At 45.6% G+C, this 14,701-nt stretch overlaps 1 protein-coding gene across 3 annotated transcripts in view; it reads left to right on the top strand.

The window, feature by feature from the left end:
* Positions 1–1,672: 1,672 nt before the first annotated feature.
* Positions 1,673–14,701, top strand: part of MYO7A (myosin VIIA) — a 68,702-nt gene continuing 55,673 nt past the window's right edge. For 2 of the 3 annotated variants that reach the window (XM_074918554.1, XM_074918545.1), the window contains exons 1-6: positions 1,673–1,812; positions 4,838–4,951; positions 5,962–6,114; positions 9,068–9,085; positions 12,155–12,339; positions 13,805–13,926. In XM_074918554.1, coding sequence (XP_074774655.1) covers positions 1,681–1,812; positions 4,838–4,951; positions 5,962–6,114; positions 9,068–9,085; positions 12,155–12,339; positions 13,805–13,926 — 724 coding nt within the window. In that variant the 5' untranslated portion in view covers positions 1,673–1,680. The remainder of the gene's footprint in view (positions 1,813–4,837; positions 4,952–5,961; positions 6,115–9,067; positions 9,086–12,154; positions 12,340–13,804; positions 13,927–14,701) is intronic. The other variant, XM_074918562.1, reaches the window with a different exon arrangement.

The raw sequence follows: 14,701 nt of genomic DNA, 5'->3' as shown, positions 1-14,701 counted from the left end.
GCAGTTATTTACAGCAGTGTGTGTTCAGGTCATGCTGGAGGCAGATATCTCCCATGAGATTGCTACGTCTGATCTGTGCCTCCTTCTTCCTACATTACTGTTGCATCTCATGTACATTTTTGCTTGCTCCTTTGGGGGACTGTAGACATACATCTTATTTATCTCTAACCTGCCTTCTTATCCACGGGACTCAACCTCTTGCTTAAATCACCTGCACAGGTTCAAGAACTAGACACCTTATTGTTTCAGGGCTTTGTAATATGGCTGAAGCCTACGAAGTCATTGATCCATTATCTGCCCTTTGGGCAAGGATTGCCTCACTGTTGTCACTGCTGTTCCCTGACGAGCAGAAGAAGTAGCTCAGTAGGACTTTGATGGACCCATCATCTATGGTTGTCCTTGGTGACTGTGTCCCACTGAGGGGATCTATAAAGCCTTTGTTCCTCTAGTTAACTTTCCACCAAGAATATGTCCACTGCATCATGGACAAGTGGATGCAAAACCCCACGGAATCAAGGCATCGGTAGAGTTTTGCATTAAAATAGTGATAAATGAGAATGGCATGGAGAGCTTAGCAGCTGCACCACTATCTAGTCATGCGTTGTTCTGCTCTGCACAAATGACGCTGAGTTAGTTTCAAAATGTCCGTGAAAGAGACTAAGGCCCAGCTAGAGTGGGTTTAAATTCTCTAAATGAGCAGAATAGCCTTCCCTAGATGAAAATGAAAAATCTCAAGTGTATCTAAGATAGGACAGGAAAAAGCAAATCTTGGGTGGCTGTAAAATGTTTTGTGCTCTTCTGATTGGGCCAGCAGTCCTGATTAGTCCTTACAAGAGCAGCTCCCAGAAAGAGAGATTGCAGAAGTGGGTCTGTAGAGCATCCAGGTGTAGAGTCATTGCGATCTCATTATCTCCATGGTCCTCGTGTTCAGCACATTTTCATCCACAGCCCCAGCGTTCCTCTCACCTATAGGCACAGAGGCTGTGCTGCTCTGAACACCTTCCACTCAATTATTTAAAATCCAGTTGCTATGGATCTACTCAAGGCGATCAGTTTAAAGAAAATGCAGATGGCCTCTGGTTTTGAGTTCCCGCTGTGCTTTGGTTAATTTGGTATGTAAAGGTATTAGGTTAATTAAATGCCATGTGTTGCATGGGGACTGACTGCATTTGTGGATTAATAAGTACCCAAGTGTGTTCTGTGCTGAAAGTCCTCAAGCTGGCAGATGGTTATTTCACTGAGAAAGGAAGGTAATGGAAAGAATTCACGGGGAAATGAAGAGTTTTCCTGTTAATCCTGCAGTCGTTTTTCCAGAACGGGTGGTTGCAGTGTCCTTCAGGACTCCGACCAAGTATCACCCCTTACTGGAGAGACTGGAATAATTAAAGTGAAGAGAAGCAAAGTCGTTCGGTTTGCTTTGAGACACCTGCGCTGCCGGTTGTATGGAGTGAGCATGCTAGCTGGCCAGTGGAGGACCATGGCCGGTGCATGGAAATTTTTCTGCTAGGAGAAGATCTTTACCAAGAGCCATATTGTGAATCAGGTCAGAGGGTGTCCTGCAAGCAGCAGGCATGCTCACGCTGGAGGTCTAAAGCAAACTGCCCACTGCTCTCTGGCATTCATGGTGGAATACACATAGAGAGCAGAGAGAGGGACAAAGACCACGGCAAGATTTTGGAGATGTTGAAGAGGAAGAAAGTCGTTTTCGTGCAGCCGTGCCCAGAGGTGGTAGAAGATCAGGAGAAAGACCAGGGCAAATGGACCCTACTCCGCAACGTCAACCAGGCCCTGAAGCCCACGACCATTTTAGCGGTAAGATAGGGGGGTCCCAAGCTGTGAGCATGTCTGGGAGCTTTCAGGCTACTTTGAAATTAGTCTCACTCTTTGATGGGATCCTCACACTGCTTGTGGCAGCTTCTCTCACCTTCCTCCTGAGTTTTTGGTTTCCCCCCACCCAGCACTGTAGCTCCCCTACAAAGAGCTTTTTGCTCTTTGCATTTGGAAGCTCCTCCTAAAGATCCTCTTTCGGAATTCTGTGCACCCATCGTGGTCTTTCCTCCTCTTGTATTCCTGTTTGGTGGTCACAAACCATAGCTTGTAAGGTCCTGAGGGTCTGCCCCAGAGCATCTGGGAGGGCACTAGCAACCAGCGGCTGCACTGAGGAGGAAGAGTTGGACCATGGTGATACTGTAAAGTGACTGGAGGTATTCTCACTTCTCCAGTGCTCTGTCACGTGTGTTGGAAAATAAACTGCATCAGTCTAGGCATGAGGCAGGTTATGCAATTGATAAGCCAGTCCGCCCAAGCTGGTAAATGCATGAATTGCCCCAATTTGCCCTGAAATCCCCAATCTGCTGCTTTTTGGGCTGATCTGAAGGTGATTGCATCAGCAGCAGGAGTGTAACTGACTTCCATGGGGTTTATATCGAATTGATTAAAGTCAGGGAAGGAAATAGGTCGGCACTCTTAGAAAGTAATGTTATTTTTTAACCCCCCAGACCTTTCTGAGCTTACCAGCTTAGCCCATCCCATAAGACTTGCTTTTTTTTCACCAGTATTAAGAACTGCAGTTTAATGTGTTTAGAAAGAGCATTTTGAGGGGACAAGCACTCTGTGCATGAGGCCAGCAATGCATAGAAGTTATCTTAGTGGTGTGTACAGTATCAGTTGACCTTGGGGAGAGCAGACTGCCTTTTTATTTCAGCTGTGTGGTAAAAGAACATACGAAGCTTATACAGCTATTCAAAATTAGAGATTTTTTTTTGTTAAAAAAAACCAGCATTACAAATGTTGTTTTCTTGATTGGGAGGAGTTTTTACACAGCTGCTGTCAGCTGTGTCAGAAGGGCTTTCTGCTGAGCAGGGACTGAGCAACGTGGCTCTTCTCTTGCTGACACCGTGATCAAGTTACCCACCCTGTGCATGAATTTGCCCAGCTATGCAGCAAGGATAATGGTGCTGAACACTCTGAAATGCTTTGAGAGTCTTGGATCAAAGGAGTTAAGAAATAAATATTAATATAAGTGGATTTATAATGTATCTGTGCATGACTTACTGCATTAATTAATCAATTCCTTTTTTTCCTTTTTAACTGAGTTATGAGATGCGAGGGTAAGGCAGTTAATGAAAAAAAAATATCTGAATATTGTATTTTTATGAGCTGGGTAAAGATACTCGTAACAGTGTTGTAGCACAACCATCTGAGGAAAAGAAAAGGCAGACTAAGGGTGGATCCTCAGCTCCTTGTAAGCCGGATGACTGTGTTGATATCCCAGGTGAAACCTAGCAAGCAAGGGTGGAGTCTCCTAGTGTGTAGTGTTTGTCCATGTGGGGGGCCCTGGGTATAGCCACCCCCACGGCACTCATGGGTTCGTACCTCTCAGAAGTCCTGGTGGGCAGTGACTTGGATGGTGAACGTTTCACCATGTTTTATTATATATTGCTCAATGTCTTCAGTTCCCACTGCTCAGAGTGGAGCTGAAGGTTGTTCAGCAGCCCGTTGGGTCAAACCAAACCTATAACTACTCTGTCCACAGAAAATAGTCGATAGCGGATGCTCAGGAAAGGGGTTATATCAGAGCACATGCAAAGTGATCCCTCCTATTTTTCACTTTCCCGTCTCCCAACAGTTCTTTTTTTTAAGAACTTCAAAAGGTAGACATTGCGTTTGCATTGCGCTTACTAGGTACACGTGGAGCTGTCCCTAGGAGTGTGGCATTAGGTGGGGCTACAGGTTCACAACATTAAACTCATATGCATGAATAAAGTCCATTTAATTGCTTGATACAAACGTGCCTGACTAATTTAACTAGGTGGCTCCCGGTTTTAGCATCTCTTTGCATTGAAAATAGGGAGTGGAAAATAATTCTGCCTTGTTTTGTAGAGTGTGAGTCCTGCTTGGGAGTTAAGTTTTGGGTTATTTTGGGCATTGCTTTTGTATTGAGGAAAACAGCTTCCTAAAAACCTGTTTGCAGTTGAGTAATTTAATATCCACAGGACTGATGAGCAGATAGTCCCTGCTCAGCAGGACTGACAAGAGGTCTATAGGATCACCAGTGACATGGAGTGAGTGGATAGGGGTCAACTGCTTGCTGTGTCTTCCAAAACAAAAACAAAGAGGTCTCAAATGAAAGAGGTGACACACGTGAAACGTGCGAAAGGACACAGCTTTTCATGCTATTTGTAGCTAAACTCTTCCCGTCTGATTATGGATGCTAAAACTTTGCACAGCTTCAGGAAGGACATGCTCACAGTAGGTAAAATCCACTGAGAAGTATTAAATGCAAACAGCCCACCTACAAATTGCTGTAGCTGGGAGACCTCCTGGAGAATTCTGTGTATATATACTCTGGTATGTTCTTAACCCTTCTTTTGTCATCCCCTTTTCACCAGTCTCCAAGGTGGGGGAATGTATATTTGGTAGTGGTTATCTGCAAGAAAAAAATGTGCCACAAGTCTCCAGACAAGACTTTCCAGAGCTCGAAATCATCTCCTGAGCATGACTTTCTAGGCTTGTACACTGCACAGAGGGAAACCTCTACCTGGGTGGGGTTTTCTGCCTGTATCACTGCTCTGTAACCTGCTTGTTGGATGCAGTCTGTGACCAACAACCACTCATGAGCTCAAGAAATGGAGAGAGGGTGCGGTGGGTGTATGCTGTGTGGAGCATGCCCCGCTGCTATTACCTTGCATCTGTGAAAAAGGGATGGTTTGTGGTTTGCAAAGGGAGTAATTTGACTTGTACCAATGATCTGAGTACAAAACATCAGCAACTTGTATCCCCAGGGCTGTTGAACCTTCTTGAGCCCTGAGCGTAACTGTCCTCTCTTTGGTTCCAGGGGGATTATGTGTGGATGGACCTCAAAACCGGACGGGAATTCGACGTCCCCATTGGAGCGGTGGTTAAACTGTGTGACTCCGGACAGATCCAGGTTGTGGATGATGAAGGCAATGTACGTACAAAGGGTTGTGATGATCCTTCTTCAGCTCTATGGCCTGGCTAGGCCAGGGGCCATAGTGTCATGATGATCATCACAGACTTCTCGTATGAACTCAGGAATCAACTGTGCCATAGTTTTCTGTTTGTAAAGACAAGATAATGTCGTGTCCCTACTTTCGTGGCTGTACCGGGAGTGAAAGATTTAAAGGCTTTTTGAGTACAATTATAGCAGAAGTCTCCAAAGTACATTTAGATATTGCTTTGAGCAAACCCACCTCGACCTGCTCTTCCTCTGCTGTTATCCAGTCCTTCCTCCCCTCCTACTAATACAGGATGTTCTCCTTCAATTTTCCACCTCTACTTCTAGGCAGTGGTGCCTGTTCTATAGTAACAGCTATATCACAAGCAGAGGGTGATCTGAGGAAGTTCTCTGTCCTTTATATAGTGGTTTTTTTTCAGTCTGAGATAACTGTAAATGCTCTCATTCCCTTCAAGGATGGTAGAAAGAGATTTGGTTCAGCAGGGTCCTTGTGTCCAATTTGTAGTGTCTTTTGAAGCCCTCTAAAAGGGATCAGTCTAAACAACACTCTGCCGATAAAAGTGTGATCTTGCCACCCCTGTGCATCTCTCTTTCCTTTTCTAAATCATCTTTTCTCTGATCAACAGTATTTCGTGGCAGAGAGTTAACCAGTGATGTGAAAATGTAGTTGTGTGAAGGGAAGAACAAATCTGCTCTTCGTTAAAAACTCCCCTGATGTGCTGGGTGTCTATGCTGCCCGGGATGATGGTCCTGTCCGAATGGCTCATGTCTCTTGCTATTCCAGTAAACCAAAAGATGTTTTCTTCCTTTTGTTATGAATCTTTCAAATTAGTCACCAGGAATAGAAGCTGTGGCTTGTGTGCTAATGCTCTCCCAAGTATGTTCTTCCATCTGGTCCTTCTGTCTGGGGTGGGCTGTTTCTGTCTCTCATCCCAGTGGTATCTCATTTGATTTATCTTTCTCTGCCCTCACTCTCTTCGCAGGAGCACTGGATTTCCCCGCAGAATGCCACCCACATCAAACCCATGCACCCCACCTCCATCCATGGTGTGGAGGACATGATCCGCCTGGGGGACCTGAACGAGGCAGGAATCCTCAGGAACCTGCTGATCCGCTATCGGGAGCACCTCATCTATGTGAGTGTCCTCCCCACCTCTGCCTCTTGTTCTGCACGGCACCCCCTGCTCTCCTTAGCTCTGGGGAACCTACATGGGGGAAACCCTGATTGAACTGAGCATCAGGGTTTCTACCTTCACTCTCACAATTGGTGGAGGGTTTCTGCACTGTAGAGGACGCGTTGCAGAGTTTATGGATGCCCCAGTGAAAGAGCCCATGAGTCAGGTAACGAGCAAAGTCTGTGCCCCACCACTGGGTAGCCCCTGTAGAAGTTCTGGGGACATGCATTAACTTCTGCACACACAATAGCCAGTTCAACCCAGGCCATGTGCATGCTGTAGTAATCCTAGAGCAAAGGCCTTTGGCAGCTGCGTGCTGGATGTGGCTCTTCTGCCTTCTCCCTCTGAACTATTAACTCAGTCAACCCGAGTGGGTGATTACAATTGCTGGAGGTGCAAGGGGTGGAGGAAGGATGAGGAGGTGCACACATGAAATAACTGGGAACAATGAAGCGTGCAACTCCCAGAACAGCTCAGAAGTATCTCCCCGACCTGTGTTTATGACTTATTAGCTCTGGGTTACCTGGGATCCTGACAGCTACCTCTGGGGACAGCAGTGTCCTCCCTTGGGTCAGCTCACTCATTTCACGCCCAGTGGACTCAGTGCAGCCTTACCAACCCAACCAGACATTCAGAAACCGAGGGGTTTACAGGGAGCCAGCCAGAACTGCATCACTTTTCTGCAACAGCATCGCAAAGGCCACCTCCCCAGCAGGACAAGAGTCAGCGTTCAGGTGCCTGTGCTGGTTTTATCAGTGTGCTATATGCTGTGTAGGCTGGTGCACATTCTTAGAGTGTGCAGAGTGTGTGATTGTGTGTTTTCCACACCTAATGCACTCAAACAGCCTGTGCAAATATGGAAAATTTGGTATTCCTCTCAAATCTTACAGTTTTCAGATACTCAGGTAAGTGCCTGCTGTGCCTTTGAAGGCCTTTCAAAGCCAACTGGGAATCTAATTTTTAAAAGATTCTAGAGACTGCTAGATTTTCAGGCCAGAGAGAATTGCAGTACAGTCTGACCTCCCAGATAGCAGGATTTTATCAATCAACTCTGCTTGTTCTGCATTTTTTTCCAGTGCCTTTTGGCAGGATGGTTTTGGATTAGAGCTGGGCAGTGATGGAGGACACACCACTCTGTTACATAGGCTGTTCATACTGTTGACAGCCCCCTGACCCCAACTCTGGAAGATACCCATCACTTCTTTCAGAGATGGATTTCAAGAGGAAGGGTATATTTCTGCTGAAAAGGCACCCCTAATTTCTCAGAGCTTGGAGGAGAATAGAGACACCCATATTCATCTCTCACCAAGGCACCTTATTTGTTGTGCATGGTGTCTAGGTCCCCTGTATTGTTAGTTTAGAAAAAAATGCAAAGCCAGGAAGTTATTCACATGTTAGATGGACTGAGTTACTCACTGGAGCTCTCTTCAAGGAGACACAGCCATTATAATGCTAAACCAGCAGGCTAAATCCAGACTTGAGGTGGTGTCTGCGTGTGCACTAAGCACCCAGAGCGGTCACCAGAGATACCAACAGAACCACCAGAGCCAAGACCACCTTTCAGTTGTGCAAACTTGGGTGCCTGCCAGATAAGGTGATTGCTTTAGAGCTGGCTGGAGCTTGGGTATGGTAGAAGAGATTATGTTGGAAGGAAAGTTCATGTTGAAGGTCTACAGTTCAACCTCCTCCGTGTGCATCTTCAAGGTTAGATGTAGTACTCATATGGACAGCTAAATTCAAGCAACCCGAATGCCACCTGAGAAGCACAGATGATGGCCAGTAATTTGTGGCTCATTGGCTAATTCAGGGAACATGTATTTATCCAGTGAGCATTCCCCCTTTTAGCAGGTGGGCACCCTGCGGTGGTACCAAGTGGATTCCTGCAGCTCTCTCTTGCTCTCTGAGAAAGTTGAGAATATGTTGGATATTTTTTTCAGTGGTGTCCATGTGTGTCTCCTAGGGTCCCTGTGTCATCAGGCAAGCACCTTGCCTCACTAAGAGAACAGAGGTCCTCAGAGAAGGTTTCATGTGTGCAATATCAGATTGCCCGTGAATAAAACCAGCTCCTTCAGTAAAGCTCTGCATCTGAGCTCCCTCACCAAGCTATTCACAGGCATCCAGGGGGATTAGGAACACAAACGAGCACTGGACAGAGAGCTGTTTGGCAGCATCATACTAATAAGGGCTAAGGTCAGCTTCTAACCCGGAGGTGAGCATGGGTGGTGGTTTGGGCTGAAGTGACTCAGTAACCATGTGGTTTCCCTGTGTGACAGACTCACGTGTCCTGGCCACATCCCACAAAGGGATTTGCATCACAGAGGTTCCAGGTTACCGTGTCTTGATTGCTCCACACCACTAATGGCTTTGGAGTGGCAGCCCACAATCCTGGGCACAGCACGGCAATTAGTGCAACCTCAAAATCAAAATGATACTCTCAGAATGACATAGAGTACATAGCTCCATAGAGGGGCACGTGAACCACTTCTGTCTCCATGTGTTGTTGAAGGCTCAGGAACCCAACTTGAGATCTCATCTTTTAAGAGCGGTGGCACTAGGAGGAGCAGATTTGTGTCAAGTGTGGTAAATACTGATGGAAGTCTTGCAAAGTCAAGGTATCACATGGATGCCGTGTGGGTAGGGGATACCCAGTCCCCTGAGATGTTTGGTTTGGGTTTTTTTTTGTTTGTTTGTTTTTTTCTGGGGTATAATTTACTCTGTCTTAAAGATGCTGAAGCTCAGTGTGACTTTACCTTCACTCTTTAAAAGAATTTCTGAGCCTGATGAGTAAAGGGTGACTTTTCTAATTGGACTTCAGACTCTTGTTTCCTCATCTCCTTAGCTTTGTGGAGGGTGTAATTCTGGTCTAATAAAATATAATTTTCCTTTTTCTCCTCCCTCACATTTTACTTGTAAGACAAACTGCGGCGGGAGGGTAAGTATGACTCTTGGCGCTGTCATTTGCAATCACTGTCATGCCTTCCACTGGATCACTTGTTTCTGTTCACCATTGTGGCATTCCCATTTACTTTGCACCACCACTGCTGCCGCTTCACAAATGCACTGAGAAGCATCATCCCCTCTGCTGCAGAGCTTGGCCTTCATGGTGAAGTTGTGACACCTTCCCAGAGCTGGAAAGTCCCCAGCCTGTGAATGTGGTTAAAGATCTAAGTGCTTCTCAGTAAGGACCTCAGCTTGAAGGAAAGAAAAGAAACTTCTGTAGCAAAATGAGAAAAACTTCAACAAGGGCTTATTGCTCATGGATTGTCTTGCATGCACTGAGAGAAACTATTGGGTAGCTAGAGTGTCTGGTGGGGAGTTGGGACTCATCAGTAAGGTTAAATCTCTTTATTAGGAGACGAAAGCAACGCCTGCTGCTTCTCTTTAAGGGGTGCCAAAATGCAGTAACGTTTGGTAGAGCTTTAACCCCATAAAAATCCAGATGAAGTCAGTCATGGCGTTCTGGGTAGTGAGGGTAGCAGGCTCAGAAAGGATTTGTTTGGGGCTAATTAAAATGTAGGTCATGCAGGCAGTAATGAATTTGCACAGAGATGTGATTCCTGTGATCAGCTACGGCAGAGTCCTTGGCTATTGGTAAACCTTTATTTTCCCAAGACAGGAGGGCTTTGCCTTCACCCAGCAATAGAAACCAGAGAGATAATATTTCCTTAGGCACACTTTGGCCCCCACATCAGCAAAGAAGGCAAAGTTTTGCATGCCGTAAACTGTGAGGATTGGTCAAATTGTGAGTATTTATCAACCAGGACTGACCTACAAAAACAAGCAATAGTACAAGAGTTCGTGCTGACGTGGTATTTTGTGGATCACAAGGGAAGGGTCAGTGAGAACATCCAGAAAACATTCCTGCAACTAATGGTTAACTCCTGTCAAAGTCTTGCTGGCTGCATTCGGGCAGGGCAGGGCAGACCCGTGTGACTGAAATGCAGGGATTTCAGAGATCTCTGCAAAGAGCCAGTCTCGTTCAGAAAGAGGCTCAAGGAAGATTAGAAATGTCCCTAAAATTAACCTGGTAATAAAGTGTGAAGAGGAAAACAGTCTGCTAAGTATCTCACCCAGGACTGGAGGAATTTTGGGGTTCGCTGAGGATCTTGATGACATAATTCCATTCAGAAATTGAGCTCACTCCTTCTCCGAGCACCAAGCTTACCTGCCCTGTCCCTGTGGAAAGCTGCTCTGGGACATCTTTGTCCCCTTATTTCAATGCCGCCTTCTAACATCCAGTCTGCATGATTGCACAGCCAATCTCTAACTTTTGGATTTGTAACAGCTTTGTTCTTGAGCATAAAGAGTTTTCTGCCTTTACTGGCACATAACCCCCTATTACAGGGAAGCCTATCATCTCCTTTCTCAGTTACCACTGTAAAGTCAAACCTCACCTGAAACTGAACAGAAAGCTGCTCTCTGATGTTGGCTGTGAGGCTACAAGTGAGGAGTCCCTAAGGGCTGTCAGCAACTATAGGACACAATTGCCACCTACTGGCTGCCTTTCAGGAAGCCTGAGCTGGTGGGAAATGGTGTGTAGATGGTGACAAACAAATTATCATCTCACTCCAATTAAGCCCTTTACACCATGACTGAGGGATACTGGGCTTGATGGGGTAAACTCGACCTAGGGCTTGTGTCTCCAAGTCTCCCTTTCCACTCCTCTCACCAACAGTGACAGTTATTTTGCTGCCTTCAGAAATGAGGAGCAGCTCAGACTTGTTTGCAATCCGTCAGTTTGCAATGCACACAAAAAGAGGAGCGGCAAGCAGAGCACAGAGAGATTTTCTTCTTGTTTCACAAGCATCCTTGCCTGTGCCACTTTGCTGCTTTGTCCCAAAGGCTTATCGTTGGTTTTAGGCCACACAGATAAAAACCTAAGGATTATTTTTACATTGAAATTACTTTTTTTTTTTTTTTTTTTTTTCCTGGGAAGAATATATGCAGCAGAGGGGGCACTTTTGCAGCTGGTCCCACCAGGAAAGAAAGATGACACTAATCTTGTAACTTCAGTTTCTAAGAGTTAACCTAGAGAAGGTGACTTGGCTCCTTTGAAGTCATGGAGTGAAAGTAGCCTTCCTCTCACAACCCTTGGTTAGCCCGAGATGGAGGCCTGTTGACTTACTTGCTCTAGACACTGACTTTCAGACAGCTGAAGTAGGGTACGGAGATCCTTATTCTCCGCTTTGAGCTTGGGATGTGGCCAAACCTCCTAACCTCAGAGCCACATCTGAGCAAGATGACAAAGGTCATGAGTCCTTTGGTGAGAGGCTTGAGAGAAACAGCTCCTGGAAAGGCTGAAATGAAAGAGCAAGACACCCAAAGAGATTTGCTGCCCAAAGCCCAGGACAGCTTTGCTCATTTGAGTGCCATGGAGAGCAGAGGATGGACCAAAGGCTATTTCCAAAATTTCAGAAAGAGCTGAGGAGTATGTTAGGACTCCGTGGGCCATATCCGTGTGCACAAGACAAGGTTTAAATGGCAGAAATGGTAGAGAACATATTGCAGAGCGAGGCTTAGCATCTCTCTTGTGGATTTATAAAACCAGGTTAGACAGACATCTGTCAGGAATGGTTTGGATCCAGCTGGTCCTGCTTTGAGATACAGCAATGATCTTCAGGTTTCTTTCTTCTCTAGTTTCTCATCATTTGTGCAGTGCAATAGGTATGTGTGGATATGTGCTGGTTCTGGTGATATTTTTGCAAATATGAGCTTGACTTGAAATTCTGAATCTTAACTGAGGAGCATCCAAAATATGAACTAAGGCTTGGATCCATGCTGTGCATGAGCAGGGCTGAGTATGAACTGATTTAGAAAGTTTGGGATTTTTGTTCCAATTTTGCTCCAGGCTCCACCCTGCAAGCATCTTTGACATGAACATCATCTTTCATCCAGCTTTTGAAAAACTTTCATTTTCCTGGCCTCCACACTCCATCCAAGCTGCCAAAGCCTCTCAGCTACAACTCATTGTCCCCTAAACCATTATGTGCTTCTCCTCCAGACATACACTGGTTCAATATTGGTGGCAGTAAACCCCTACCAGCTCCTACCCATCTACTCACCTGAGCAGATACGCCTGTACACCAACAAAAAGATTGGTGAGATGCCACCACACATCTTCGCAATCGCTGACAACTGCTACTTCAACATGCAGCGCAACAACAAGGACCAGTGCTGTATCATAAGGTGAGTTGGTGAATTCCCAAATGGGCCATGTCCCGAAAATGGATGCTGAGCATCTGCAACATCGTTGATAGGGAACAGCTTATCAAATAGAATCAGAAATTTGAATGACCTATTAGATCTTCCCTCCACACATTTCCAGCGCAGAGGTGGTCTCTGATTTCAGTCACTGTTCCTAGTAAAATTGCTTTCTCGATCCTTTGGTACTTACCCTACAACCTCATAGATCTCATGATCATCTTTAACCTCTCCTTTTAAATTTAAACTCAGTACTTCTACAGACATCAAAGATGCAAAGATCTATACATTCTACACAAGGAAGGGCCAGGGACAAGCTCAGCCACTGGATCTGTGGTTGTTCACACTGCCAAACTGGTGTCTCCCTGCATGGCTCTGCTCTGGACTGGTCAGCCTTGGGCACCAAGAAATGTCTGTCCACACTTATGGGTGTAGTTCACTCCAGCGTCTGTCCCAAATGGTGGTATGAACCAGATTGGGTTCCCTCAGCTCTCCAACACTATCCTATCAATTTCTGAACCCTCAGACAGTCTTTGCGATTTTGGGGCACCACCTCCCTCCAAGGCACGCCTGCCCTAAGTTTCCTTACGTAAAACCAACGCTGGAGCATCCCATGCACAATATTTCAGATACGTGGGACTGAAAAGTCCACACAGTAATGATTACTTCGCAGGGCTAAAAAGCATCATATGGGGCTCAGAGAAGAGCCAAGGCCGGGTGTGATGCAGTGTCCCAGTGGCCAGCGAGGTAATTTGGCAGCGGGTCCAGGGCTGGTTACTGAACACCAGGAAGGTCCATTTCAATCACTTATATCGGCTGCCCCATATATCAGACGGGCCACAGACTCACACCAAGGGATTTCTGCCCAGCCCTTCCTCTTGTACCAGCACAAGTTATCTTTCAGTGGAGAGAAAGCTCTGAGGAGTTACTCTTGCTTCTTGCCTCTTGATCTTCTCCTCTCCTACCTGACCCTTGGTAGGACAAGCCGAGGGGACCTGTGAAAGCGCCCGCCGCTAAAAGGCAATATTTCACAGTCTGCCTTCTAGAGCATTTTGGCAGCTCAAGACTGGTGATAGAAACAACCCACAGGACCAGCTAGCCCCTGGACTGGTGATCATACCTGGAAAAGCACTGTCTACAAGTGCTTCACCACCTCCTTAGTGCTGGTTGAATGATGGTATTTGCTGGAGGAACCCAAACACAAGCAACAGCTCGGGCCAAACGGACTGTAAAGCAAATCTGTATCTTGGGTGGAAAAATTCTGGTGCTGTGTCCTACCATTCATCCGACCACCAGTCCTTGGGATGCTGGAAGCCCATCCCTTAGTGGCCTCATCCCACCTGTGCTAACAGAAGAGGCAGAAACAGCAGTCCCTTTGGAGACAGAGAGAGGGACATTGGCGGGGAGGCAGCAGGGCTTCCACTAACCTCGATTCCTGTTGTCTTCACAGTGGTGAATCTGGAGCAGGGAAGACAGAAAGCACAAAACTGATTCTGCAGTTCCTGGCAGCAATCAGCGGTCAGCACTCCTGGATTGAGCAACAGGTCCTGGAAGCAAATCCCATTTTGGAAGGTGAGGCCTCAGAAAATGGAGGCATTTTTTTTCTGGCAAAAAAACCCCAAAAATCAGATTCAGGAAACACAAAATATAGCCAAATGTAAGTCACTTCTGTTGCATTTTGAGTTTCAAAAAGTGACAAAATTTAAAAAAAAAAAAATCAAAAGCAATGATATCATGATGTCAACATTTGTTAAACAGCATGTTCTGTTTCTTTCCATATTAATTTATTTTTCACAGCACTAATATTCTCTGATTTGGGCTCTCAAATTTTCCATTAATATCTTCGACAGCTATTGAAAGCAAAACGTTCCAGCTGACCTGAAAAACTTTTCAATTGTTTTATTCACTTAAAATTGAAAAACATGGTTTATCACTTAAATCAGTACTTTTTTTTCCCCCCCAGAATTTCCTAACAGAAACATGAATTTTACTTAATTCTCTGTGTAGTCTGGGATTTCAAAAATGTTGATCACCAAATACACAAAGCTCTTTTGAAAAATCTCACCACCTCTTCCAGTGCTGGAATTACAACTGTATGCAGAGAACCAATATCCTGTAAATGCGACATTCGAGTAACTAATTTTTTGTGCTATTTGACCATGGTTGCAAAAATCCTATCCCTATTGGCTGGTTCAGCAGAACATGAGGTTAATTTGACCAGAGCTTCACAGACTAAACCCCTTGTGCTGTCAATACACAATAACAATCCCCACCTTTTCCTTCCAAGATCAGTGATCGGCAGTAGAATGCAGAAAAAGGCAGATCAAGAAAGAACCAGATAACGAGG

This window comes from Athene noctua, chromosome 1 (assembly GCF_965140245.1).
Source record: "Athene noctua chromosome 1, bAthNoc1.hap1.1, whole genome shotgun sequence".
NCBI lineage: Eukaryota > Metazoa > Chordata > Aves > Strigiformes > Strigidae > Athene > Athene noctua.
Note: the sequence above shows the minus strand (reverse complement) of the source record. Positions and strands in the feature narration are given on the sequence as shown.